Genomic DNA, 25,941 nt, shown 5'->3' with positions numbered 1-25,941 from the left:
CTCAGAAGCAATGGCACTGGGGCCACCACCAGAAAAGGAGGAGGACAAGGGAACCCCTCAGGGTAAAGGGGATGGGAGGGGGGTTAGGTGTCCAGGCGGCAGGGGGCTCTCCGTCAGAGGCCTCCGGGCCTAGTGGCCTGGACCTGTTACAGCTCTGGGGTTTATCTGTCTATGGCACATGCTGGGTGCAGTTTCTTTTTCTTTTTTTTTTCTTTTTTAATATATATTTTTTGAATTCAGAAAGGAAGGGAGAGGGAGAGAGAGAGATAGAAACATCAATGATGAGAGAGAATCATTGATTGGCTGCCTCCTGCACACCCCACACTGGGGATCAAGCCCACAACCCAGGCATGTGCCCTGACCAGGAATCGAACTGTGACCTCCTGGTTCATAGGTTGAACCACTCAACCACTGAGCCACACCGGCTGGGCTGGGCGCAGTTTCTTGTGGCATACAAAGCAGGAGGGCTCTGAATGGCTAAAAATCTGCTTATTTAGGCTCGATTTCAAACAATTGGAGGGGGAAGAATTTGAGTTTGTTGCCATCTCTGTGTTCCAATGGTGTAGGATGTTGCAGTATCACTTTTCTGGCTTATTTTTTTCATTTATAGTTGGTCCTCAATATTGCTTTATACAGGTTTCAGGTGTTCGGCATAGTGGTTAGACGTTCGTATAATCTAAGAAGTGATCCCCCTGATAAGTCTAATACTCACCTGGCACCATACATAGTTATTATAATATTATGACTATATTCCCTAGGCTGTACTTTACACCCCCAGGATTATTTTATAACTGCCAATTTGTAGTTCTTAATCCCTTCAACTTTTTCAATCAGTCTGCCACACCCCCTTCTATCTGGCAACCATCAGTTTGTTATCTGTACCTATGAATCTGTTTCTGTTTTGTTTGTTCATTTATATTGTTCTTTACATCCCACATATAAGTGAAGTAATACTGTATTTGTCTTTCTGGCTAACATTCCATTTAGCATAATACCCTCTAGGTCCACCCATGCTAAGATGGCAAGATTTCATTCTTTTTATGGCTGAGTAATATTTCATTGTCTTCTTTATCTAATTGCCTATTGATGGGCATTTAGGTTGCTTCCATACCTTGGCTATCCTATATAATAAAAGCCTAATATGCTAAGTGTCCAGTCATTTGTTCAACCAATCAAAGCATAATATGCTAATGATATGCTAAGGCAGCTCAACTGCTCGCTATGACGTGCACTGACCACCAGGGGGCAGATGCTCCAACGGGTAGGTTAGCTTGCTGCTGGGGTCCGGCCGATCGGGACTGAGTGAGACTGGCTGGACATGCCCTGGAGCCCTCCTGTGGTCCCTTCCTGGCTGGCCAACCTCCCCCAGCCCCGATCGTGCACTGGTGGGGTCCCAGTCTGGCCTGTGCCCTCTTGCAATCTGGGACCCCTCTGGGGATATCAGAGAGCCGGTTTCACCCGCTCCCGCAGGCCTGGCTGAGGGACCCCATTGGTGCATGAATTCATGCACTGAGCCTCTAGTTGTAAATAATGTTGCAATGAACACAGGGATGCGCATATCTTTTTGAATTAGTGTTTTGGGTTCCTTTGGATAAATACCAGAAGTGGAATTGCTAATCATATGGTAGCCCGCCTACTCTAAGTACTTGAGACTCTGGGGTCTCCCGCTGTGACCTACTCTGCCTGTCCCTCACTCCACCAGATCTTTGCCTTCAATAAAAAACAGAGATGGGAGGCTTTCGATTTAACAACTTACTATAAAGCTACATAATCAAGTCAGTGTGGAACTGGTGTAGGGATAGACGAAGATCAATAAAACACAATAGAGAATCCAGAAATGAAAGCTTACAATTATGATCAACTGCTTTTTCATAAAGGTGCCAAGGTAGCCATGGGAAAAAGAGGGTCTTTTCAACAAATTATGCTGGAATAGTACGCAAGAATAAGTAAATAAATAACTTAAGAGAACTTACGTTGGCGGTGAAATGGCCTCAGTTGTTAGACTGGTGGAGTCAGACCCAACCTCGGTACAGTTCTGGCTAAGAAAGAATTCAGATTCAAGACTCAAACTATAAGAGACAGTTTATTTAGAAAGTCACAGAGGTAGGAGAAGTGAGCGGTAGAAGAAATGGGCTCAGGAAACAAGTTATAGAGGCACAAGGAGGGCCCTGGAGTTTGGGAGAAAAAGAGAGGCAAGGAAATGCACCAGCGGGGGGAGGGGAGAGGATGGGAAAGGCAGTGAGGCGTGGGGGGAGGGGAGAGAGAGAGAGAGAGAGAGAGAGAGAGAGAGAGAGAGAGAGAGAGAGAGAGAACCACGGATGGGCCCTCAGTCCTAAGAGCCTTTAAGGGCCGGGATTTTAGGTGAAGATCTCAATAGAATGTTCATCAGCTCTCCAGGTGCGCCCTTTCAGGATAGTGTCTCCACTGATTGGTCAGCACCAGGCAGGGGGTCATTAGTCGTGGCAGCTGGCCCTGAGGCAGCCATGGAATCACCTGTCTGGTTTTGCTGCTTTCCTGGGCCTGGAGCTGAGACACAGCTGAGGCCTCGATGCATTTGATGTGGGTCAGAACCTCCTTGTCCTGGGGGCTTGAAGCTTAAGCTGTTCTCCAGCCCCCTGGTTAGTTTCCCCTCTAAGGGGGTCTAACCTGCATGACCAGCAGCACGTCAGGGAAGGGCAGGCCAGGAGGGTCTGAACGGTCTGACCAGCGATACGCTAGGGAGGAAAGGCCACCCAGGGGCGAGGTCCTTGTTTTCCCAGTTTTGCCCTTTGCTAGGCACTGGGGGCTCTGCCCTGGGGACCCTCTGCACCTGGCCCACCGACCTTGCTCGGCTTATGCCTGCCTAACTGCCTAGCACACTTAGACCTTTACCTCACATCAGACGCAAAAATGAACTTAAAACCTATCGAAGATCTAAATGTAAAAGCTACCACTATTGTAGGAATCCCTTTCCACGTCCCGCGTGGTCCAGGGTTCCAGTTCAGGGTTCGAGTTCTGGAGAAGGGCCGCACACAAATGAAAGGAGACTTGAAGAAATTCAATTTGGCGAAATGGGGGGCCAGGCGGTAGTCCAACTCTAGTGGGAGAACTACTCACTGCTCTGGCCCTGCCATCCCTTTTATTGAGGTTTTGGGGAAAAACATCTTAGGCAAGATAAACAGAAACTTACATGTAGCCCTTAGGCAGGAAATAACAGAAACTTACAAGGGACAAACAAAGGTGGAGGCTGCTTCAGCTAACAGTGTAAACAGCTAAAGGGTGAGTGGTTAGAGCAATTAAGGTTGTTGACCAGCCTTCCTGGCTTCCTGTCAACATCTCTCTTTTAGTGAAACTGATTTGTTTCCGGCACACTATAAAGCTTTTTTTGGGGGGGACACATCGGAGTAAATCTCTGTACCCTTGGATTAGGTCAGTGATGGGCAACCTTTTGAGCTTGGTGTGTCAAACTTCGCCAAAAAACTGAGCATAGCCAAAACCGGTTTGGCTCAGTGGATAGAGCGTCGGCCTGCGGACTCAAGGGTCCCAGGTTTGATTCCGGTCAAGGGCATGTACCTTAGTTGCGGGCACATCCCCAGTAAGGGGTGTGCAAGAGGCAGCTGATTGATGTTTCTCTCTCATCAATGTTTCTAACTCTCTATCCCTCTCTCTTCCTCTGTAAAAAATTAATGAAATATATTTTTAAAAAAACAACTGAGCATAACTCGGGTAGTGTGTCACTTTGAGGAAAAAACATTATTTCGCGATATTTATAGTTTAAATAACATAAATGTATAATTGTTATATATATAATTGTATTTAATAAACCTCAGCGGCCGCGTGTCATCATAAATGGCTACGCGTGTCAGTGCTGACACGCGTGTCATAGGTTCGCCATCACTGGATTAGGTAAAGATTTCTTAGTGCTTAGACATGATAAAGCACAAATCATCTATGAAAAAACAACAACAAAGTTGGACTTCATCAAAATTTAAAACATCCCCTTCAAAAGATACTGTCAAGTAAACGCCAACTTTGGAAATGAAAAGACAAAGGTATTTAAGGATCATGTATCTGCTAAAGAACTTGCAGCCGAAATAAAGAACTCTTACCAACAATAAAAAGAAGAATGACTCCATTTCAAAACAGGCAAGGGATTTGAATGAACATTTCTCAAAAGATAGGCAAATGGCCAACGAGCACATGAAAAGATGCTCCATGTCCGTGGCTCTCAGGGGAATGCAAATCACAACCAGCAGGAGGTACCACTGCACACCCACTAGGGTGGAGAAAATTTAAAAATCGGAGAAACGAACCCTCGGACCTGGCTGATGGGAATGGAAAATGGCACAACCACGATGGAAAGCAGTTCAGACATTTCTTAAAATGGCAAACACCGAGTTACTATATGACCTAGCAATTCAACTTCTAGGTAAATGAAAACCTATGTCTACACAAAAACTTGTCCATGAATGTTCATAGCAGCAATATTCATAGTCACCAAATGCTGGGGGAAAGTCCAGATATCCGTCCATGGTGTATGACTGATAAGCAAAACATGGTACATCCAAATACTAGCATGTTACTCATTCACTTGTACAAATGAATGAACTACTGAAGCAAGCCCAGACACAAAGACTACAGGCTGTGCTATTCTAGTGAAGGCAGAACTATGGCGACAAGTCGGATCCGTGGCTGCCGGAGGCCGGGAGCAGGAGGAGAATTGACCTCACACGGGCACCGGGGAATTTTTCGGGATGATGGAAAGTGTCCTAAAATTAGACTGTGGTGATGGTTTCGGGATGATGGAAAGTGTCCTAAAATTAGACTGTGGTGTGGTGGGGGAGATAAGAGATCAATCAAAGGACTTGTATGCATGCATATAAGCATAACCAATGGATGCAAAACTCTGGGGGGTGAGGGCATATATGGGAGTGGGGTGGGGGGGGCAATGGTAAGATATGTACACATATAATACCTTAATAAAAAAATTGAAAAAAAAATCGATTACAATATAGATGAGGTTTTTAATCAACCCCCGCCCCGCCCCCCCCCCCCCCCCGGGCCGAAACCGGTTTGGCTCAGTGGATAGAGCGTCGGCCTGCGGACTCAAGGGTCCCCGGTTCGATTCTGGTCAAGGGCATGTACCTTGGTTGCGGGCACATCCCCAGTAGGGGGTGTGCAAGAGGCAGCTGATCGATGTTTCTCTCTCATGGATGTTTCTAACTCTCTATCCCTCTCTCTTCCTCTCTGTAAAAAAATCAATAAAATATATTTAAAAACAAAAAAAAAGACACCCCCCCCCCCCCCCTGGTCAATGGTGTCCCGCTTTACCAATGTTAAAATCTGGTCACCTTATTCTACATAGAAGTAAAGATGTTTGCCTTGCTGCCTGGCTCCGGAGTATGTTTTATGTTCTACCAGGACCCCTGCATTTGGGGGCTCGGCTTATTTCTTACATTGTATAAATATATCTCTTGCAGTATTTGGGACATACTTATACTAAAAAATTTTTTTTGGGTTTGTAATCCAATTTTAACCAGGCGTCCCGCATTGGACCTGACAATCATATCATGCTCTAACCTGAAGTGACACTTGGTCATTCCCACCACTCCTGACAGGTCACGGGGTCAGCCCTTTTAGGGTGGGAGAGGGCTACACAAGGATGTGGAATCTGGGAGCGCAAGGGCATCTTTGGGGGTCATCTTGAAAGCTGGCTTCCTCATCCACTGATTCAGTTCAGGGCTCCCATGTGCATTCCCTCGAGGATTCAGCCTGTGTTGGGCAAACGGGTGAGTTGGGGGACCTGGAGCAAGTCATGGCCCTTCCGATGTGCTGGCTTTCTCCCTGGGCCTCAATCCTCCGAATGCCAAGGGCTCTCCTCTCAAAGTGTGACCACGGACAAAGAGAAAGCCTGACACTCGTTAAAGCGACCGACCGGGCAGGTGTTAGTCACACTATTGCAGCAGGGAGAGGTCCAGAGTGAGCTGAACTTTACTTCCAATGGGGCAGAGGTGACTGGGCACCTCCCAGGGAGGGTGAGGGAGTGGGAAGAGTGGGTGGAATTTGAGCAGTTGAGAAAGTGGAGATTCACAAAAACCAGAAGGGGGGCGGCTTGTCAAGGTAACCAGGCCCTCTGGGTTCGTTAACTAGCACTCATCTGGAGGAGAAACTGCCGGTTAGAGCAAGGAGCCCTGTTGTGACCGTGACCGTGACCGTGAGGAGGGAGGCACAGCACTCACAGAGCCCTCTCAGGGGGGGCGGGGGGGGGCGGCGATGGATAAAGAAGTTTGTGCTGACAGCCTGCAGTTCTCCTAGCCCAGTGAAGCCCCAGTGAAGACAGCTCAGAGGAGCCTGGGCAGCGTTTGGTCAAGGAGCGTCTGTCACCACCCTTAGAGCGATGTTAGCTTTGGGGAGATTGCACCTTTCAGCAGAGACAGGACAAGGAGCCGATCACACAGCATTTTCTCACCTTCGGGGTCTCCTTAACCCCACCCCACCCCCAATGCAGACAGGCAGATGGAAAGGGGGCAGGCAGGCTGCAGGAAGCACAAGTGACCTGGCCAAAGTGTGCCTGGCTGGGTGCTGGTACTGTTTCCTTTCCTGAGACCGGCGATGCTGTCTAGGAAGCCCGTTCTCACGCGGGATGCTTGCTGAGTGGTCACCGCCCACTGGCAGTGTCGCAGGTGCTGGGGTTACAGCCGAGAACCAAGGTCAGACATCCCTTCTGCGTGGGGCCTAGAGGCTAAGCAGCCAGACAGCCCTCTCTGCTCCCAGAACAGATCGATCCACACAAGACCACACAGCTCCAGGTAAGCGGGGTTAGCAGATGGGAAGCCAGCCACAGGACCAGGCCTCTCAGGGTCCCACTCATTCCTTAGGTCATTGGTTCATTCCTTCGGGGTGTATCTGCGTGGGAATGTGGAGCTTGTTCTGTGCTAGGGGTTGGGCAGCAAGACGAGCCTGGTCCCTGCCCTCAGAAGTAGTCTTAGTGTGGACCGCCACACCAAGTACCAGACGGGGGCTTAAGCCACAGAAATGTCTGTCTCACAGCTCTGGGGGCTGGAGGTCCGGGATCAAGGTGCCTGCCGCCCCGTCCAGTTCCAGAGGAGGCCCTCTTCCCGACCGGGAGCAGCCATGCCTCCTCCCTGTGTCCTCCCACTCTCTGCGTCTCCTTAAAGGGCACCTAGCCCATCCTCAGGATTTCATCTAAACCGAATCACCTCCAAATGCCATCTCACTGGGGGTTAGGGCTTCACATGGGAGTTTGGGGAGACACAATTCAGTCCACGCAGGGGGTGTGTCCTGGGTGTTGGTGAGACCAGCTCTGCGGCCCCACCCGGAGTCTCCACCCTGGGGAGAAAGCCAGATGCAGACTGCGGTCCAGGTACCTTGCTAGGAAACTCCCGTTTCCATGGAGATAAGCAGAGTGGTAGACCCCTCGTTCTCACCTGTGTTGTATTAACTGTTCTCACTACTCTGCCCAGACACTTTCAACCATCAATTCTGCCCCAAAGGTGTCAAGTTTATCCATGGCTTGCCTTGTCCCCATGTGCTCATCTGTGGTCTCCCGGCGGCCAGGGGCTGGGTGTGGTGCATCCATGTGCCCGAGAGCCTGGCTCCGAGTTGGGGTTGGCCAGGCTCCCCCTCCCTGGGGGTCCATGCCGTTTCCTTACCTGCCCCCCCTTACTTTGGATCGGAGGGGCTCTAGGAGCTAATAGACAAAGAAGGCCTAGGATCTGCACAGTTGTGTGGCTGGGAGAAGAGGCCTCTGCATCTGGCTGGGTCCCTCCCTGCCCACTGCCCCCAGCTGTGGGGATCTCTCCCCGGCACCCACAGCGGGGACATCCACACTTGGAGCTGGAACATCTTCGTGGGGCACCTCTCAGGAGACCACCCAGGAGAAGGCTGATCTCCACGGCCTGATGCACACGGGGACCCGGGTTTCCCGGACAAACTCCTCGACGTCTGGGCAATGCCCGGGGCGAGCAGGACAGGGCCTGAGCTCTCTGCCTCTGGCTGGGCCTGGCAGGGCTGTGTGGACAGTGGTCCCGGTTGTGCACACCACGAGGAGGCAGGGCTGAAGTCCAGCTTGGAGGGGGTGCCTCTGTCTGCTTTGGCTCATTTCTGGGGTCTCCGGGCAGCGAGGGGCAGCCAGGGGTTCCAGGAGCCCCTGCAAAGGGCGCTGCCCTGGGACAGTATCCTCTGCCCCGCGCCTCCACAAGAGCCAATGTGACAAAGATTTCCGGACACAAGCCGAACCCCGGTGAGCAGCGGGTGAAGAAGTAATCCCAGTGTTCACTACGTCGTGCTGGTGGGCCAGGATGCCCTGTCCCCGTGTGCCCTGCTCAGGCGGAAGGCACCTCAGGGCTGTCTGTGAGCCTCATGGCAACCTGAGATGGGGGCTGTTGTCCTGGGGAAATGGAGGCTGGGAGAAGAGGCAACTGGCCACTCGGTGCCAGCTTCCGGAGGTGGGGCAAGCCTGTTGCAGGGGCTGGCAGATGGACCCGAGTCTGGGCACCTGGCCTCTAGGTGGCAAGTCTCTCACAGATGAGCCTTTGTTTTCTCCTCTGAACTGTGGAGATGGGGCTCCCGGGCCCCCAGAGGCAAGTGAGAGTGACATGATTGATGAAGGTGAGCCCCGGCCCAGGGAGCTGGGCTTGAGGTTGCTGGTGGGTGTGGGGTGGTTCAGGAGCTACCTGACCCTCATCCTTAAACAACATGCCAGATCAATGCAGACACAGGAGAGCCTCGGGACACGTGACTAGTGTCGCTATCACTTCTGCCAGCAGCTTGAGAGCCCATCCACTAGCTGTCTGACATCATTTACGATGAGACCAGTGACCATGGCTGCCTCCTGCATGCCCCAACAAGGGATCAAGCCAGGCAAAACACACCATACACAAACTGGCAGGTGGGCAGCCCAGCATCCAGCAAAGGATGTCTTTGCCCACATTTCCCCCCCCTCTGTCTAGCTTTCTATCATCCACCTATCCACCCACCCACCAACCCTTCCATCCATCTTCTGAAGTCAGGCTTGCTTTTTTAAACCCAAACCTTGCTGCCAGCATCCAAGGAGAGAACACAACATCGACAGCAAGACCCGAGACCAAGTTCTCTGCCATCTTGTCCCTCCTAGATTTCTGGTGGCACCATCTCTATTCCTCCAGGAGGCCAACCTGCTCAGACTCCGTCCTCCCTCCTGCTGCCTCCCAGGCTTGGCCCCAACCCTCTCACCTCTTCCTGGCACTAGAGGGGACAAAGGGCCCCATGGTATCTGGTGTCTCTCCCACCCACCAACTCCAAAACAGGAGGAACCAAACAGACTCAGAGGTCTGCTTTCCCATCTGACTTTATTTCACTTTTTTTCTATAAAATTCCTCCATAATTTCACAATTTAACAAAAAAGTTTAAAATCCAGGACAGAAACAATCCTGTAACTTATTACAAACACAATTCTCCTTATTCCTTTTACCCAGGAGTTGGTCTCAGGCTGATAAGTGTCCTAGTTCCTAGTGAGACACAATCTTTGTAAAAACCCTTATGGGTAAGAAAGGTATTCGATACCTTTTGCTTTCAGGTGTTGGTTTACATTTTGTTCAGGAGACAGCAAAACACAGAGATTTGCACTGGGGGCGGGGCTTAACACTAAACACGCGGCAATCACAAAGTGCCTGCCCCTTCCTATGGAAGCTCCCCAGAGCCCGTGGGCCCAGCTGCCAGGCAGCAGGGGGTGGGGGGTGGGGGTGAGTAGGGGAGCAGCTGGGAATGCTGTGGTCAGGGCCCTGGCTGCCTGGCATGTCCATTAGGTGGTCACGGGCCAGCACTGGGCCCAGAGCAGCTCCAGAGGACAGCACTGGAGGCCTTCTGGCCAGAGGAGGTAACTGAGAAACGGGTCGGTGCTTCCGAAGGCCCTGGAAACAGCAGAAGGGCCAGATGCTGCTGATACTGAGGGTGAACCAGAGAGCCTTTCTCCAGCTGCCTCTGGTGAGAGCCAGGCTCCAAAGCAGAGGGCTGGCTGCCTTGGCAGCCGTGTGAAGCCTGCAGCCCTTTCCAGCAGATCCTCATAGAGAAAGACTAGTGCCCTTGAGCTGAGGCTCCTGCCTGGGACCCCTGGCAGCCTCTGTGCATAGAGGCCAGGGAGCTGCTACCTTTTGAGCAGCCGACGTCAGCGTTCCTTCCGTCCAATATCTTGAAGAGTTTCCAGGGAAGAATGGCGCCCACTTTGGAGTATTGCTGGCCTGGCAGGAGGGGATCGTGACAGCACGGAGCCTGCCATGCAGGCCTGACCTCTTCTCAATACCTCAAGGCAGTGGGGTCAGGAGAGAATCTGAGTGAATGGCGAGGAGTCACGATGGTTTCCTGTAAAGTTCTCGGGTTTTTCCCCCGAGAGTTCTGGGGATCTCACCAGGAAGGCTGGAATTCATGGAAGCCTTGGAGGTGGGGATCACCCGGGAGTGTTCAAGGTCTGCCTGACAGACGGAATCAGAGCACAGACATGAGAATCAGGGGTCACAGAGGAGCATGGTGCTCCCCACATCAGAACTCAGGAACTGGGGAGAGGGGCTGACAGTCGGTTGGAGAGAGATGAGCCCATCTCTGGACCCCCAGTCCTTTTCCCCACATGTTGTTTAGGGCAAAAGTTGGGGGGAATTGGAGGACCCTTGAGTCAAGGTCTGGGAGAACAGAGGTGAGCAAACAGGCATTCAGGAGCCCCACCCAAGGTGGGCTGCCTCCGTAAGGGCATTCTGACCCTGGAAGGTGGGCCAGATGGAGGAGGAACCGGCCTGGACCTTAGAGAATCTCAGGCATTCGAGGAATTGAGTCTCGGGGCTCTGGACAAGTGTGAACGGCAGGTGTCGGAGGGCTAAGCCCAAACCAAGAGACAGGTGTGCCCAGGAGAGCCTGCCACCGGCGGGGCCCAGGCATGAGGAGCTGGCTCTGCGTCCTCACGCTCCTTGAAAATACTCCACAAACTATCACGTCTTATTTGGCAAAAGCTCATTTTTTTAAAGTTTGAAGACTCGATCAACAGAGAGGAGGAAGAGGATCCTATGGAAGAAAGGAGAGGAGAGGCCGAGGCCCGGGGCACCGTTACAAGTGGTGGCCTGCAGCTGCCTGGAGCCGGGAGGTCTGCTCCTGGAGACAGCTGTCAGTCTGACCAGGTGCCTGAGGACCTACTGCTCCATCGTAGTGTTCACAGGCCCCAGACTGTGCCTTTTGAGTCCCAGGAGGAGGACGAGGAGCCCTGGTACCACTGAGGGGGATCCTCCCTGCGCTTGGAGAAAGCCAGTGGGCACTCCGGCTCGGCCTCTAGTCCAATGACAAGACCAGTGGAGACATCTTAACCTACAAGTCCCACCTTACCCCCCACCCCCCACGTGCACTGCTGCCACAGAAATGCACACCCAGAAACCGCTCTGGTACCTACAGTGCATACATACATATATAATAGAGACAACTATACAGCATGGAGTCCCAGCACAGTGAGAGCCAAGAGAGGGGCTGCATCCGGCTCACATGGAGGACGAGCCAAGGCCTGGCTTGGAGCAGCTGGACCCTCTGAGGTCCTGGGGTGCGGTGTGTCTGAACTGTTTGGAGGCCTGGCCAGTGACACGAGGCCCCACATCCCGCCAGGGAGCAAGGCTCCCACCGCCGGGCACATTTCTTCCCCTATACAGGAATGAGCCCCAGTGCTGCCTTCAACACAAGGGGAACCCAGGTGACGGCCCCTGAATATCAGGGAGCAGCAGCAGTGCCCGCCTGGCCCCCTCGGCCCCAGGGCTCCCGGTGAGCTGGTGGGGAGGGCAGGCCGGGAGCCAACGAGGAAAGTGCAGCTGGCCGTGAGGGCCGAGGACAGGGCGGTCACTAAGGCAGTGCTGCGGGCGAGTGAGTTGAGAGAGAGAAAGGCAGGCGGGGTCCGGATGTGGCCTCCTGGGACCCCGATGACAGGGGCCCGGCATCTGGCCCAGGGTCATGTGGCCACGGCCTCCAGGTAGCTCTGCAGCTTACGCACGGTGGTCTCATCCAGGGAGAAGAGGTCAAAGTCAAAGGTGGTGTTGGTGACATTGAAGTGGCCGGTCTCCTCGATCAGGTTCACAATCTGGAAGGAGGTGGCAAGGTGGCTTCAGGAGATAGGAAGTTGGGCTGGGGTGTCCCCCACCCTCCAGCAGACCCCCAAGGAAGAGAAAGAAGAGGAGGAGGAGGAGGCTCCTTGGGGATGCAGCAAGGGGTTCTAGCAGCCTGCAGGCCTTACAGGCACCCCCTGTCCCAGGGACTCATGTGTGATAACCTGTGTCCTCAGCAGAACCGAGGGCAGGGCGGGCTCCGTCCTAGTACCTGCTGCAGCACGTTGCGCTCCCGCAGGGCCATCAGCCTCCGGTGCAGCTCCACCAGTTCGTCTGTGTAGGCCTGGGGGTGGCAGACAGGCACTCAGCAGGTGGCCTCAGCCCTTCCAACTGCCCAGCCCTGAGGAAGCCCATCGCAGCTGGGGACCCAGGACAGAAATTGGTCTGATGCTCCTGGGGCCAGCACCTCAGCACACCTGGGCTGACCCGTTCAGTTGTGGAGCCCCGGGGTTACCCCCACCCCACCCGAGCCCCCCACCTTGTCATAGGTGCCCCTCTTGAGGATCTTCTCAGGCTTGCTGCAGGACTCGGGGCTCCTCCGGCCTGACGCCTGCAGGACAAACCCGGGTCTGTGCTCTCAGCTCTTACCCATGCCTCTCCCCAGCCCCCCAAAGGCTCTCCCACCTCCCCAGGCCCACCTGCCCTCCTTCCTCTGGCCTCCAACTCTAAGGGAAGCCCATCCCGGGGAGCAAACACACCTCTGGGGCTTGGGGGTGAGCAAAGCCTCTCTCTGCCGGGGACCCGTGGACAACCCCAGGCCCAGAACCAATAATGGCCCGGCCCTCAGCCCTGCCTCTAGAACATGATGGCGACCTGCCCACCAGTGCCCTCCGGACTCACCTTGCTGTTGGGTGGGGGTGGCTTCTTGGGGGCCGGGGGCTCTCGGCTGGGGAGGCAGGAGTCGGCACTGTTGTCACTGTCGCTGTCACTGAAGCTCAACCTGAACAAGGAACACGATGCTCTGTCAGGTCTCCGCCACCCTGCTGCTGCTCCAGGACCTATGCCTGACCCAGACTCACCTGACAATGGGACACCCCTCCCTGTGGGCGAAGAGTGCGGCCCCTAAACCTCACTTGGCTCTAGGCTGCCACTACAGACTTTAAAAAGAATGTGCCGATGCCACCTTCAAAGGGCAAAGAACCCAGAGCCACAGGTGTGCACGCTAAGAGGCATGTCCCCAGGATGCAGGTCTCCCAGGGACACCCCGCAGCTGAAGGATGGGGCATGGTGCTGGGTTCTGCTCCTTTCATGTGTCCTCCTGCTACTCCTGAGGCCAGGGGCAGCCTGCATATGCACGGAAGGGAACGCAGTTTCCACCTCAGCCTGAGCACTTTGGGTGCCAGCCTTCCTCAGCGACATCGAGGCATTCCCACCTGGGTGGGGCCCTTGGGGCCCTGAACACAATGTGTCTGGTGGTGGCTCAATTCCAAAACTCCTGGGAGGCAGGGCCCTGGGCGAGTCCTCAACCTCCGCCTCCATCTCCTCACCTGTAAAATGAGGTCCCGGGAGTAGTGCACCGGGGAGGAGTGGACGCACAGCGACAAATGGTCACTACTGTCTTAGGAGGCAAGCGTGTGGCTACTCAAGTTCAAACGCCCAGGCTAGCGAGAATTGGAAAGCCCTCTCTTTAGTCACAATTCTCTCTCACAGTCTCAGTCTAGATAGCACAGGTTGGTCCAGTCCTTTCAGCTTTTTCCAGCATTTCTCACAGCACAGCGAGGGGCTGTAGAGGGAGCCAATTCCTCTGCAGCCCCATCCCCAGCTGGGAATGGCCTGCTCCTCTGGGGCCTCCCTGGGGAGAGGCTCCCACTGGGATCCCAGTCCTTCACAGACATTGTGGGCTTGATCCAGCACGGAGGCCCTGGACAACTCCTCCACATCCGCAGCACAGGAAGCCCTGCCTGCCGCCTTCTCCGACCAAAGACGCCTTGCTGTGAAAGCAGCGCCAGGAGATGCCAGGAACACATCACGAAGCCTGGGCTTCAGGGGCTCCTGTCTTATTCCCCCCAAGGTCAAGGTTGTCCATTTACTCAGGTACACTTCTCCCACTGTAAGCAGCAGGGCCTCGGGGCCCCTGCTCTCCTGAGACCCAGACCTCTCTCCCCCCAACTTCCCAGCTGAATCACTCCAGTAGGGAAGGCAGGTGGTGACTCCTTGATGCCCAGGTGACACTACCACATCAGCCAGACCTAGGCTTGGCCCCACTGCCCTGCACACCCCTCGAGACCCCCTCTTTCCAGGGTCCACCAGGGGGCAGCTGGAGGCCATGAAGACTGTGGGCCTCCCCAGGGAGCAGAACAGGATGAGATGGGACTTGGCCAGCTCCTCCCAACCAGCTGCAGCGCCAATGCAAGGTCTGTGTGGCCCCATCCCTGAAAATAGATGTCCGGCTCCCTCGGCACCCAGGCCTTCCATGTCTGCCCCTGCAAAAGGAGCTCAAGGTGCTTCCACACAGTTGGACCCTGCACCACTGCACCTGGTGTCCAGCAGGAGTCCACACCGAATGTTGCCAGCACCAAAGAGGCAGGAGCTGTGGCCGTTAATCCTGTCCTGGGACACTGGCAGTCTCCTTGGGCCCCTCCCCAGCTAAGTCGTCACAAAACCCTCCACAGCCACACTCTCAGGGTGGTGGGTTTAATCAGCTATACTGACACAGACTGCCTGCAATCACCTGTTAGGTGTCCCTGTGCCTGGTGGGTGTAGACCGGGTGACTGGCCTGGCTTAGAGTTGCTGAGTCCTGGAGGAGGTGTTGAATCTGGGCCCCACCGGGCTGCTGACCCCTGAGTCTGCCCCTTCCTTGGGCCTGGGATCAAGGTTGGCATTTGCTCTGCGCAAGAGGCTGAGAATGCATAGCCATCCTCGAAGTGCATGCTCTAAGGGTCTGGGGTGTCCACAGGACATTTCTCAGAGTTTGTCCTATGCCACATAAGTAGGGAAGAGGGAAAAGATCTGGAGACCCCAGAACAGAGGAACCAGCCCAACCCCCCCACCCCACCCCCATCCCTACCCCTGCCTCAGATCAGGACTGGCCCTAGGGCTGCTGGACACAGCCTTTCCCCACTTCTCAGATGGTGCCTGGCTTCTCCCCCTCAACATCCCAACCCTTCCCGCCAGGCAGCCCACACCTTTCTATGACAGGAGGAAGGAAGCCACCTAAGACCCCAAGGAGAGACTGTGTGACCCCTAGGCAGAGCACTGCCCACTCTAATGCTTCCTTTGCTTGCACCCCAGGAATACTTCTGTCCTAGCCACACCTCCTCAAGGCCCCACAAGCCCAGCAGAGCTGCCAGGGTCCCCACCCACCCCCCCTAACCCCGCACCGGCCCGGGCACCTGGAATCCCTCCCTGCATTTGTCTTGCCGGCAGCCTCCTCGCCTGATGAAGAGTCATCCTCGTCAGACTCCTCAGATTGCAGGTCCTCCACCATGGAGCGCAGGGGTCCTGGGGAGGGTGGCAAGGAAGGGAGGAGGGATAAAGAAGGAGGGGTTTAGGGCTCTGCCTGGGTCCTTGCAGGGTCCCCTCCACTTCCAGGGCCACATGAGCTTCTTGACACCACAATCCCCAAAATGCACCCACACAAACCCACGTAGAAGTCCCTCTGACCATGTGGGCCTGCCGCTCATCTCCAAGGACTGTCCTCAAGGCTACCCTCTACCTAAAGGACCCTCTGGCTTCCCCATACCCCTACCTTCCTGGCCCTGCTCGCAGGCCTCTGGACCCTGGCCCGAGGCAGAATCACAAGGCCCTTCCATTGCCAAAGCCAAAGGAGCAGCCCTCCTCTGCTCCCAGCACTAAGTCAGAGCCTCTGCCTGGAGCCAGGACCAGCCAGCCTTGCCGGGAGGGCAAGGCAGCCAGAGCCTGAGGCCACAGGATGCCCCACCAGACTGTGCCCCTACACAGGCCTGCCCAGTGCCTCAGCAACCCCCTCCGCTGTTCCCAGCCCACCGTCCTCCCCTTTCTCCAGAGGCACTCGGTTCCACTCCCCTCCAGAGGAATCTTTGGTTTATATTCCTGTTACCAAGGCAACCGAGACACACAAAGCCCTGAATTACCTTGGTCACATGATTCCGCTTCAGCAGGTTCCCCCTCCCTTCCCCATAGATGAGAACCCTTGGAGAGTGTGTTCACTTCCAGCACCCCATCCCCCAAGCCCCCTCAGCGACTGCACATCTACATTCCAGGTCAGAAATACCCCCTCTCTCCCAATACACTCTCCTCCTCCAGCTTTCTGCAACCCAAGAAAAAGGACTCCAGGCTGTGTGGGAGGAGACTATCGGCCCAATCCACCAGAAGAAATGCTTCTGGTTTGAGGGCAAGTAGCAGGGTTCTCAGGGCTGTGGATCCCATGCCCCTTCTCACACACCTGTGTCCTGCAGGTGGGGGTGGTCAGGCACCTGAGGAAGGCCTCCCTGATCTGGGACAGCCAAGTGGGCTTTATGCTCTCCCCACCACACAACAGCCTCCCCATTCCCAGGGGTCCTGCAGGGAAAAGGCAGAAATGCAGACTGAGTGCCAGCCAGACCCACTGTAGGAGCAAAGCATTCCTGCCCTCATCCAGGAGCTGGCCTGTAATGGGACAGGGTGCGAGGGTTGGCAAAGGACCTGATGCCTGCCTCCCTCTGGGAGGAGCTGGCGAGGAGGGTGTCTGGCTATGGATAGGGCCCAAATCAGAAAGGGGCCCCTCTCCACTGGCCCATAAGCACCAGCACCTCATCAGCACATCTCCAAGCCCTCATCATGCAGTGTGTCGTGAGGGCTCAGGGGAAGGTCACCAGAAGGAGTAACATTTCCTACACCTGGCTGGCAGTCAGGTGAACTGTTTCTGCTTTTCTTTATACACTCCCTGCGGTTCTACAACCTATGAATGTGGATATCTGGGAGCCTAGCCTGGGTAAGCAGTAGTACTAGTATACTGAAGAAATGCCAGGGTGTTCAGCTCAGGCCTGCGACTCTTGCCATGCCCTCCATCCCTCACTTCCCTCCCCACAGCCTCCCCCATCATCTCCACCTTCCCCCTCACTCTAGGCCCTCCTCATCACCCCCTCCCTTGGGGTAAGGTACCAATGGGTTTTTCTGGCAGTGGCACAGCTGAAGCTCAGGCATGGAGTGAGTCGCCCTGTGATTGGATAACAAACCTAGAACCCCACCAGCCAGGTGGAGTCCGAGCTGCTCCCACAGCAGTAAGCCACAGCAACATCCTGTCCTTCCTTCGTCATCACCCACCTTGACTGTGGTTCTGAGATGGCTCAAAATCCGAATCTGAACTGGAGTCAGAGCTGGAGCTGGAGTTGGATGGGCTCGACTGGGCGGACTTCACCCCAAAACGGGGGTGGGGTGGGACAGTGGGGAGAGAAAAGAATAATCTTTCAGTCCAAGGAAAAGGAGTGGACAAGAAATGTGCCCTGGCAGCAGTGACACCCAGCTGAGTCTTTCCCCAGATACGCACTCAAAAGGTGCCAAAGGTGCCAAAGGTGCCAGGCTCAAGGCACACAGGAGGGCCCCTGCACACACTCCTGAGAACATGGCTTCCTGGGGTCCGTAGGCACCCAGCCCCAGGATACCACCAGTTTGCATTTCAAATGCAATGGCCCATCTTTTCTCACTGAGGATCTTTACATTTCTAGTAGTTCCAGGAGAAGCTCTCAAGTCACTGGTTTTCCTATGCACCTCAGCAGGAGGACAGGGAACCAGGCTGTCCATGAAAGGGGGGGTGGGGGTGGGGGCACATCTGTTTGTGGGCCCTGCCTTCCTCCTTTGAGGGCAAGAGCTGGCAATGGGCGCTGTGGTGCCACAGGGAACAGAGGAAAGATCTGGAACAGGAAATGTGAGTGTAGAGACCCAGCTTCTCATTCTGCCCCTTGTTTCCCCACAGCCAGTCCCAAGGCTGAGTGATGACAAAAAGCTGTCTCTTTGTCTCCCTGCCATCACCCACCAGGTGCCCTGAGGTAATGATGAATGTGCCAGGTGACAAGCAGTTGAGGACAGGGTGGACTCAACCAGATCACATCCCCCTCTTCTTCCTGCAACTTTCCACCCAGACTCAGCCATCGGGGGGCAGTAAAAAACAAAACCAGGCCACCAGGCCCTAGGATACATGGGGTAAGATGACTGGGGTAAAGGAACTGGTCACTTCAGACCCCTTCAGGGAAGGGGCCTCTGGCCTTGCTGTATGGAGCGCTAAGCTAGAACAGGGGCCTTGGTTTCTGCCAACAAGCAGTTCTGAAGGTGCACAGAGCAGAGCAAGGCACAGGTCTATGGCACAGACTCTGAAGGGCAGAAGGGCAAGTTCACAGCTCCAAGAGTCTACCCTGGCCCAGAGCACCCCACACACCTGGGAGACTGCCTCACCCCCAGCAAGCCTGTCCTCGGGCTGGGGGTTGTCGAGCCCTCTTGCTTTGGGGAGGACCACCTGGAGGAATGGGGCACCTTGAGTGCTGGGACCAGCCACCTCTGGGCACCTCCCCTTTTCAAGAGAAGGGACCAGGAAACAGGCAGACACACCGAACAGTGTTTGCTTCGTCCTGGCATGTGTCATGTGAAAGGAGACCCTAGGAAAGGAGTCCCGGACCCCCAAGGGATCAGGAAAGTCCCTCCTGATGGTCTGGGGCTGAGGGCAGCTCCCAGGCGGCAGAGGAGACCTAGGAGGGCACAAGCCTTTGCTCACTCAATAAACGCAGAGAGTAATCAGGCCACCTAGGGACAAAACACTGTCACCTGAAGAGATAAGGGGCCTCTTCTTTACAGTGTACCTCAGCCTAAGGCACCTGCTCCAGGCATCTGCTGACACCCCCCACTCACATTCCTTCACAGGGAGAATCCTAGATTACCACCAACCACTGCCCACTGTGACAGACCAGTGTGACACCCCCACACCTCAGCAATAGGCCTGGGGACAAGTGGCCCTCTAGCATTCAGACCCCTGAGTTCTTATTCTGGTTTAGGGGTCCTGGTTCTGACCCTGGCTTTGTCACCAACTGGCCAAGGCCGCCCTGGCTTTAAGCCTCAGTTTCCCCCATCTGTAAAAGCTGCCTTGCAGCCCAGGCAAAGTGGCTCAGTGGGTAAGAATCAACCTATGAACCAGGAGGTCACGGTTTGATTCTTGGTCAGGGCACATGCCTGGGTTGTGGGCTCAATCCCTATTGTGGGGCATGCAGGAGGCAGCCGATTAATGATTCTCTCTCATCATTGATGTTTCCATCCCTCCCTCTCCCTTCCCCTCTGAAATCATTAAAAAAATATATTTTCTTTAAAAGCTGCCTTGCGGCCCCAGCTAAGTATTTGTGCCGGCTGGCAGCACATGGAGGCCGATGCCCATTGTGCCTCTGCCATCCAGGGCAGAGAATTTGGACAGACCCCCTGGGCCGAGGGCATGAGCAACAGGGTGCGTAAGGCTGACACAAAAAGCTGGGCCAGGGCAGGAGCTGGACCCAGGTGGCGGCCACCCAGTGTGTAGGTTCAGGGCAGCAGGCTGGGGAAGTAGGAGCCATGAGAGGTGGCTCCAGGAACTGTGTGGGGTGGGGGGTGGCGAGCAAGTCAGCCGACCTCAGATGCATTGCCCCTTTTCCTTCCACACAAATCCAAGGGGCAGAAATGATTTCGTCCCAAAGGGCCTGGAGGTGTGCATCTGAAAGCCCACAAAGGGTCATGAGCACTGCTGGTGAGTGCCGGTGCTCAGCCACATGCCATGTCCAGCAGGGGACAGAGGGGCCAGCGGGCTCCCAGCACTCCTGGCCCCTTGACTGAAAAGGACCCTGTGGGCCAACGAGACCATAGAAGCAGCTGGAGGAGTTGGGGGCTTGGCCCAGAGACTCAGACAAGGAGCTCCTTGACCCCCTCTCGGCTAAGCAGGAAGAGGCAACTCAGGTTCCCTGCAATGTCAGAGCTCTCCAGTGGTGGTGCCCCACCTGCCTCCAGAGTGGGTAGCCTGAGATGGTCGAGAGAGGCTGGGAGGCCCGGCTACGGAAGGCTGTCTCCCTCCTCCACCACAGATATCTGTGCCTCGCCAAGATCCTAGGGTTGGGAAATGTCACTGACTCACTGTCCCACAGCCCTAGAGAGCCATGGGCACCCTGTTGGCCCTTCATGGACCTTGAGTGGCTAAGGCTTGTCATTCAGAAGTCTCTCAGGGCTGGGATACACTGTTCCAGCCAGGAGAAACCCCCCAGGCTTCCACAAAACTGCAGCCTCGGGTCTGAGGTACCCACGGCCATAGATACCAGGCATTCAGCCCACTCTCAGCAGCAGTGCTGGGGGCGGGGGGGGGGAAGAAGGTTTCTCACACAGCGTCCCAATGATCACAGCCAGGCATCAGCATGGACACCTGGGACATCAGGGGCGGCCTCCATCTCTTACCCAATGAAAATACACCAGCCTTGGGGTACAAAAAGGTCTCACCTGGAAGCATCTAGGATGGAAAAGAGGGAAAGGCACCTGCCCAGAGCTCCAGATGCTGAGCAGACAGATGACAGATGATAGACCAGGGTGCTGTTGAGCACCCAAAGAACCTGTAGCAGCTCAGCAGGATACTGAAATGGACCTGAATGGCCAGGAGGCTTCTAAATAAGAGATGTTCCAAGTCCTGCCACCTTAGGCTCACTGTCTCCTGGCTGTGAGGAGCGCCAGGTGTGTAGAATGATCTGCCCCATGTATGTCCCTAAGCCAGTGGGTGCAGCTACCCATGGACCAAATCGTCACCCCCCAATGCTGTTGCCTCCCACAGCGTACTCCTGGAAGCCACATGCTCATGACATGGTGTTGCTGACACAAAACAGCAACTCTAGCTTCATGTCCAGAGCCACTTTCAAAGCCCCGGTGGAGCCCCAGCAGCAATGCTGCAGGCAGACTTCAGCCTCCAGGAGTGATGGAGATATGGAAACAGCACAGGTCTCCGAGCATGGGGGCAGTTCCTCAGATAAGGGGGTCACTCCTCATTTATCCACCCATTCATCCATTCGACCATCACCCAGACACCTGTTCTTTGACCACCAGATGCCAAACACAGTCTCAGAGATGATATCACCACCCAAGGCCCCAGTGAGGTCTGGCCACCCAGTCAGCAGTCTGGCTACGTACTCCTCTGGGATTCAAGGGGACTCTCACAGCCATTTTCAGAGAACCACTTGGAAACACTGTTGCAGGAGCCCAGAGCCTCTCACAGTGAGAGGGGTGCTGGCCCATGCTTAGAAGACAAGTCTTGCTGATTCGAGATCCCTGTGTCTATGCTGCATGAGCAGCAGTGGGCGGGTGGTAGGGGTGGTGGGCCCTTAGACTCCACCGGCCATCTGGGAATGGAGCCAGCATTAAACTTCCAGACCAACCATGTGGTGGCTGGGGAAGGGACAACAGTAAGACACAATCACCCACCCTGATCTCCAAATGGCCACCAAGACCCTGGGCCATGCAAGGGGCTCCCAAGGTAAAGAGCTCAGAACCCAGGTACCAGACTATCATGTTCTACCAGAACCATCCTTCCTAAGCACCATTTCCACAGAGTCCTCACAGTCAGGCTTTATCATCCTTGACAGAAGGGGAAACTGAGGCTTAGTGAGGTGATCAGGTATGCCCAAAGCTACAAGAGGAAGTGGGAGCTGTGGGCCTGAGATCCCAATCTCCTCGTCTAACGTTTGGGCTAACAAGGATTTCGATGGCAAAGAGCCAGAAAAACTGATAAGGACAGGAGATTCAAAGAGCCAGAAAAGAGGATAAGGGATTGATGGGAAAAGGGGGCTCCTCACCTCTGTCTTGAAGGAAGCCTCGTCCTCCGAGTTGGACTCCTCCACCTCTGGGGGCTTTTTGATCTCCCGGGGCTCACTCTCAGCCTTGATCTTCTCCACTTTGGTGCTACCCTTGTCCTTGGCCGACTTTTTGTCCGAGAAGGAGGAAGATGAGGTGCGGGGCGAAGTGCTAGGGGCGCTCCTGGACCCCTTGGAGCTGCTCTTCTTCTGCTTTTTGGCACTGGGTTTGGGTGAGTCAGTGGTAGCTGGCCGCTTGCTGGAAGACTTGGACGGTGGTGGTGGTGGGGGACCACCCTTGGGGGACAGGCTCTCCAGTTTGGTCTCCTTCAGGGCCATCTTGGGCTCCTTAAATGCAGCCTTGGGTGGCGGGGCCTTCTCCTCCTTGGGTGGCCGGCCCTCAACCAGCTTCCGTGAGGCGTCCTTGGCACTCCGGGACTGCTCACGCTCTGGCTCCTTGGAGGGGCCTTTGCTCTCCGAGTCTTTGCGGGGCCGCTCCCGGTGCTCCTTGGCTGTCTTATGGGCCTTGCAGGCCTTGCCGCTCTCCCTGCTGGCGTCCTGAAATGTCGGGCGGGAATGGAGAAAGACACAGTCAAACGGCATCTCAGGTGGCCCTGCTCCACTTCCCCTAACCCTTACAAAGTATAATCCACCTGGATTCAGACTCAGCTAGAGAAAATCTTCCAAAAAGCAAAAAAGTAAGGCAGTAGGTGAGAATTTTAAATGGAACTGTCCCTTTAAACTACTAGGAAGTGTCAGCAGGTCCCAGGCGACCGCAGGCTAAGACTCCCCTCTGAATTGAACTGACATTCCCTGAGGGATTCAAGAACAGCACAGTGAGTCAGGCAGAGAAAGACAGATACACAGACCCGCTCCAGCTCAGACACCTTGCGGCTCCCACTGGGGGCGCTAGCAGACAGGCCCTTTCTGTCCCCACCACTAAGCCTGTATGCCTCCTGCCTGGTCACCCCAAACCAGCGTGACCTGCCAGGCATAATGGTTCTTTGTTCCACAGTCAGCACTCATTGAGTGCCTGCTGGGTTCTGGGCGCTGTGCAGGACCAACAACTCCTGACTTAGAATTGAAGCCACCTGGACAGCTTTTCTATAACGTGTACAGTTCCAGGGAAATTCAGAGGGTTCAAGGTGGACCAGCCAGGTCATGGAACTCTGGCTAGGGACAGAGGCAGAAAGCAGCCCTGCTCCAGGCTGCTGGGAAAGCTGGGCTGGGAGACACTAACCCTGTGCGCCCACACTTCCTCTGAACAAGGATAAGACCACCTACCTCACCAGCCATGGTGCAGGGGCCTGGCTGACAGCAAGCACTCAATCATGGGGGCTGCAGCCACCCCACACACAACTAGCGTACCCTTTGGGTAGAAGCCTTGTCTGACACCTTGTTTGCTTCCTCCTTGTCAACCCCCTTCAACATCCCGCATGTCCAGGGTTGCTGGACAGGTGCCCAGCTGCCAAGGGCTCTGGCCCCAACTCAGTCAGGCAGGTGCACGGCTGGGCTCAGCGGCTCTCCAGACCAAAGCTCACCAGGAAACCAACAGCAGCCAGACCCCGAGGGTGGCATGCACCACCCGAGGCAGTCACACTTTACCAGCTCACTCTACGTGCCAAGAGGATGGGTGAGCCAGCTAAATGCCCAGCAGCAGGGCCTCTACTTCTTGCTCTCCCAGACCACCTGACAGACTCTAACAATAAAGAGCTACAAGGACAGGCGGCACAGCCTTGACCACCTCAGATCTACTTGTTCACTGTCTTCTTGCAAATCCATAACCCACATCAGTGTCAAAGGTTCAGGGACAGCCTTGTGTGGCCATATGCTCCTGCTGCCTCCCTGGAGAAACACCAGGCCCTGTGCCCTGGACCTGGCCCTTCTGTTTCCAGGGCAGTGGGAAGGGGTACTCATAACACAAGCCCCAGCTGACCATCTAAAGGGGCATCTCCCTTGGGGCTGGTTGTGGAATGGGGTCAGTCCCTGGGGATTCCACTCTCCAACAATCTGCTCCCCTGAAGAGGGAGGCAAGAAGCAGACCTCAAATGTGATTCCAGCCTCTTCTCGAAATATCTATACACACCCCAGGCTGTAGGAGTTGGCCCCAGCCCAAAGAGGTGGGGCAAAAGCACACCCAATAAACATATTTGTCAAAGGCCTCAGCACAGTTCCCCCCATGTCCCCCAGACCTGGGGTCGGACAAGCCTCCACTGTCGCCCAGGGTCTGCCCAGCAAGTAGGGTCTTCCGAGCAGTGGCTCTTTACCTGGAGGTCTGCATAGGTGCTGGAGAGCAGGCTCCCTGAAACCACACACTGAGTTCTGAGAGTAATGTGATCATTCACAGTCATGTTCTCAAAGCCATCAACGAAGCAAATATAGCTAAGAACCAAGTTTTGGAGAAAGGTCATCCAGGCCAACGGGCTGATGTCAGACAGGGAGAAGCTACAGGTATGAAAGTCCAGGGGTGCTGTGAGGTGGGGACTAAAAGGACTACCATCCTCGAAATATGAGCCTTCAGGAGCCCCACCCCTCTCTCAGGAGGCTCCAACTCCTGCCTTCCATGCTACCCTCTGAGGAGACATGAGGTGGGGACAAACCACCAGTGACCAATCCGCCTAGGACTCCAAAAGCCAGACTCTCCAGTGGCCTCCAGGTTGGGGACCCTGACAAGCAAGGCTCTGCATGATCAAGCCCTTCCCTCCCAGTCCCCTCTGCCTGGAGCATGTGAACTGACAACCAGACTCTTTGGGTCCAGGCAGCAGAGAACCAATCTGGGGGGTACAGCCAGTACCCAAAGGGAGGTCCTCATCTGGAGGAAGAGGTTGGCGCACAGGTTATACCCTCCTAGAAGAGCAGGTGAGGCTAACGGCTCAGAAGGGAGTACAACAGGCAGAGGAGGTTTCCAGCAGAGAAGAATCTGCCTTGTGCTGCCTGAGAAACCCACAAAAGAACCTCCTAAAATACACCACCCATGTGGCTGAAGCAAGTTTCTGGGACACGGAGGGGTCCAGTGAGAAAGGACATGAGCAACTCTAACTGATGCAACTCCACTGGTCACCAGAGTGTCCTTACTACCTGCAGGGCATCTCTTCATGGGGTTTTGGTTGACTCACAAACGACACATACAGAAGAAATGACAATTTCTACCCTTCCTAGGTTGCATGGACTTCCAGACAGATGAGTGGCTGAGAGAGAAACTGCCAAGATCTCTAGCAAGAAGTTCTCTTCCATTTGATGTCCATGAGGCTCAGGAAAGATGGGCCAGAAGGTTGGATGGGGACAACTCTCAGACCTGCACTCCATACTTAAGGGCTTAAATCGGATGAATCTGAAGATTTCAGAGACTCACTGGCCTGGGGAAAGTGCCAGAAGGACCCTGCCTGGGTAATGTCGCTCTCCTCCAGCAATGATGATGAAAAACGCTGAAATTTGGCCTGAGAGCTCAAGCTGTCCCATGTGGGGTGCCCCAGGCCCACAACACCCAACAGAGTGAAACAAGAAAAATGCCAAGTTGCAAAGTGGATAAACTTGTGGGGTCGGTGGCACAAAGACAAGCAGCTGCCCTGAGAGCCTGATAAAACCTGGCCTCCGGGACACAGAGCTGTGTAGGCGGCTGTGGGGGAATGGGACAAACACTCAGGAGTTTATGTGTATATCGTGACACCACCAGGAGGGCTCTGGTAGCCACTCTGGGACAATTCAGAGAGTGGTCTCAGGAAGACAGAGTGCCACTCACCTGACTAGGCTGAGAGAAGATGATAAAACGTTTCTTCTTAGGGAAAATCAGCTCACTCACCCACATGGTTCTACCTGGCTCTTCTCCCAAGTAAGCTTTCTCTGTGGAGGTTTGCCAAAGAAAGAAGCCAAACCTGGAACAGGCCAGGAGAAAGCACCAGCCCTCATGGACAAAGCGTCCTGGCTGCACTCAGGAGACCTGAGAAGGTAGACAGTGGTAGCTGCAGTGGACACTCTGTCCATGGCTCCCAACCATGTGAGACTAGCTTGGGGTTCTGTCTGAGTGGTCCTAAGCCCACTGACTCTGAGGGAGGGGGGAGAACAGGGCAGGCTCTCTGGCCTCAAGAGGAACAGGGTGAAGAGCCTG

General features: G+C 54.9%; 2 protein-coding genes across 5 annotated transcripts in view; one reads left to right on the top strand and one right to left on the bottom strand.

The window, feature by feature from the left end:
• The window catches only part of ACSBG2 (acyl-CoA synthetase bubblegum family member 2), a gene marked incomplete at both ends in the record, with an annotated part of 40,092 nt that extends 33,087 nt beyond the window's left edge, over nucleotides 1–7,005 (top strand). Inside the window, 2 exons of the mRNA XM_079773074.1 lie at nucleotides 6,754–6,788; nucleotides 6,919–7,005. Coding sequence (XP_079629200.1) covers nucleotides 6,754–6,788; nucleotides 6,919–7,005 — 122 coding nt within the window. The remainder of the gene's footprint in view (nucleotides 1–6,753; nucleotides 6,789–6,918) is intronic.
• Nucleotides 7,006–9,310: 2,305 nt separating this feature from the next.
• MLLT1 (MLLT1 super elongation complex subunit) overlaps nucleotides 9,311–25,941 on the bottom strand; it is an 85,629-nt gene continuing 68,998 nt past the window's right edge. For 2 of the 4 annotated variants that reach the window (XM_079772035.1, XM_079772038.1), the window contains exons 6-12: nucleotides 21,840–22,394; nucleotides 17,329–17,416; nucleotides 15,438–15,546; nucleotides 12,945–13,044; nucleotides 12,583–12,654; nucleotides 12,316–12,387; nucleotides 9,311–12,079 (exon numbers count right to left, since the gene is read on the bottom strand). In XM_079772035.1, coding sequence (XP_079628161.1) covers nucleotides 11,951–12,079; nucleotides 12,316–12,387; nucleotides 12,583–12,654; nucleotides 12,945–13,044; nucleotides 15,438–15,546; nucleotides 17,329–17,416; nucleotides 21,840–22,394 — 1,125 coding nt within the window. In that variant the 3' untranslated portion in view covers nucleotides 9,311–11,950. Of the gene's footprint in view, nucleotides 12,080–12,268; nucleotides 12,388–12,582; nucleotides 12,655–12,944; nucleotides 13,045–15,437; nucleotides 15,547–17,328; nucleotides 17,417–21,839; nucleotides 22,395–25,941 lie in introns of all 4 variants that reach the window. The other 2 variants (XM_079772037.1, XM_079772036.1) reach the window with 2 other exon arrangements.

This window comes from Cnephaeus nilssonii (genome assembly GCF_951640355.1).
Source record: "Cnephaeus nilssonii genome assembly, chromosome: 5".
NCBI classification, from domain to species: Eukaryota; Metazoa; Chordata; class Mammalia; order Chiroptera; family Vespertilionidae; genus Cnephaeus; species Cnephaeus nilssonii.
This window is presented reverse-complemented; position numbering and strand designations above follow the sequence as displayed.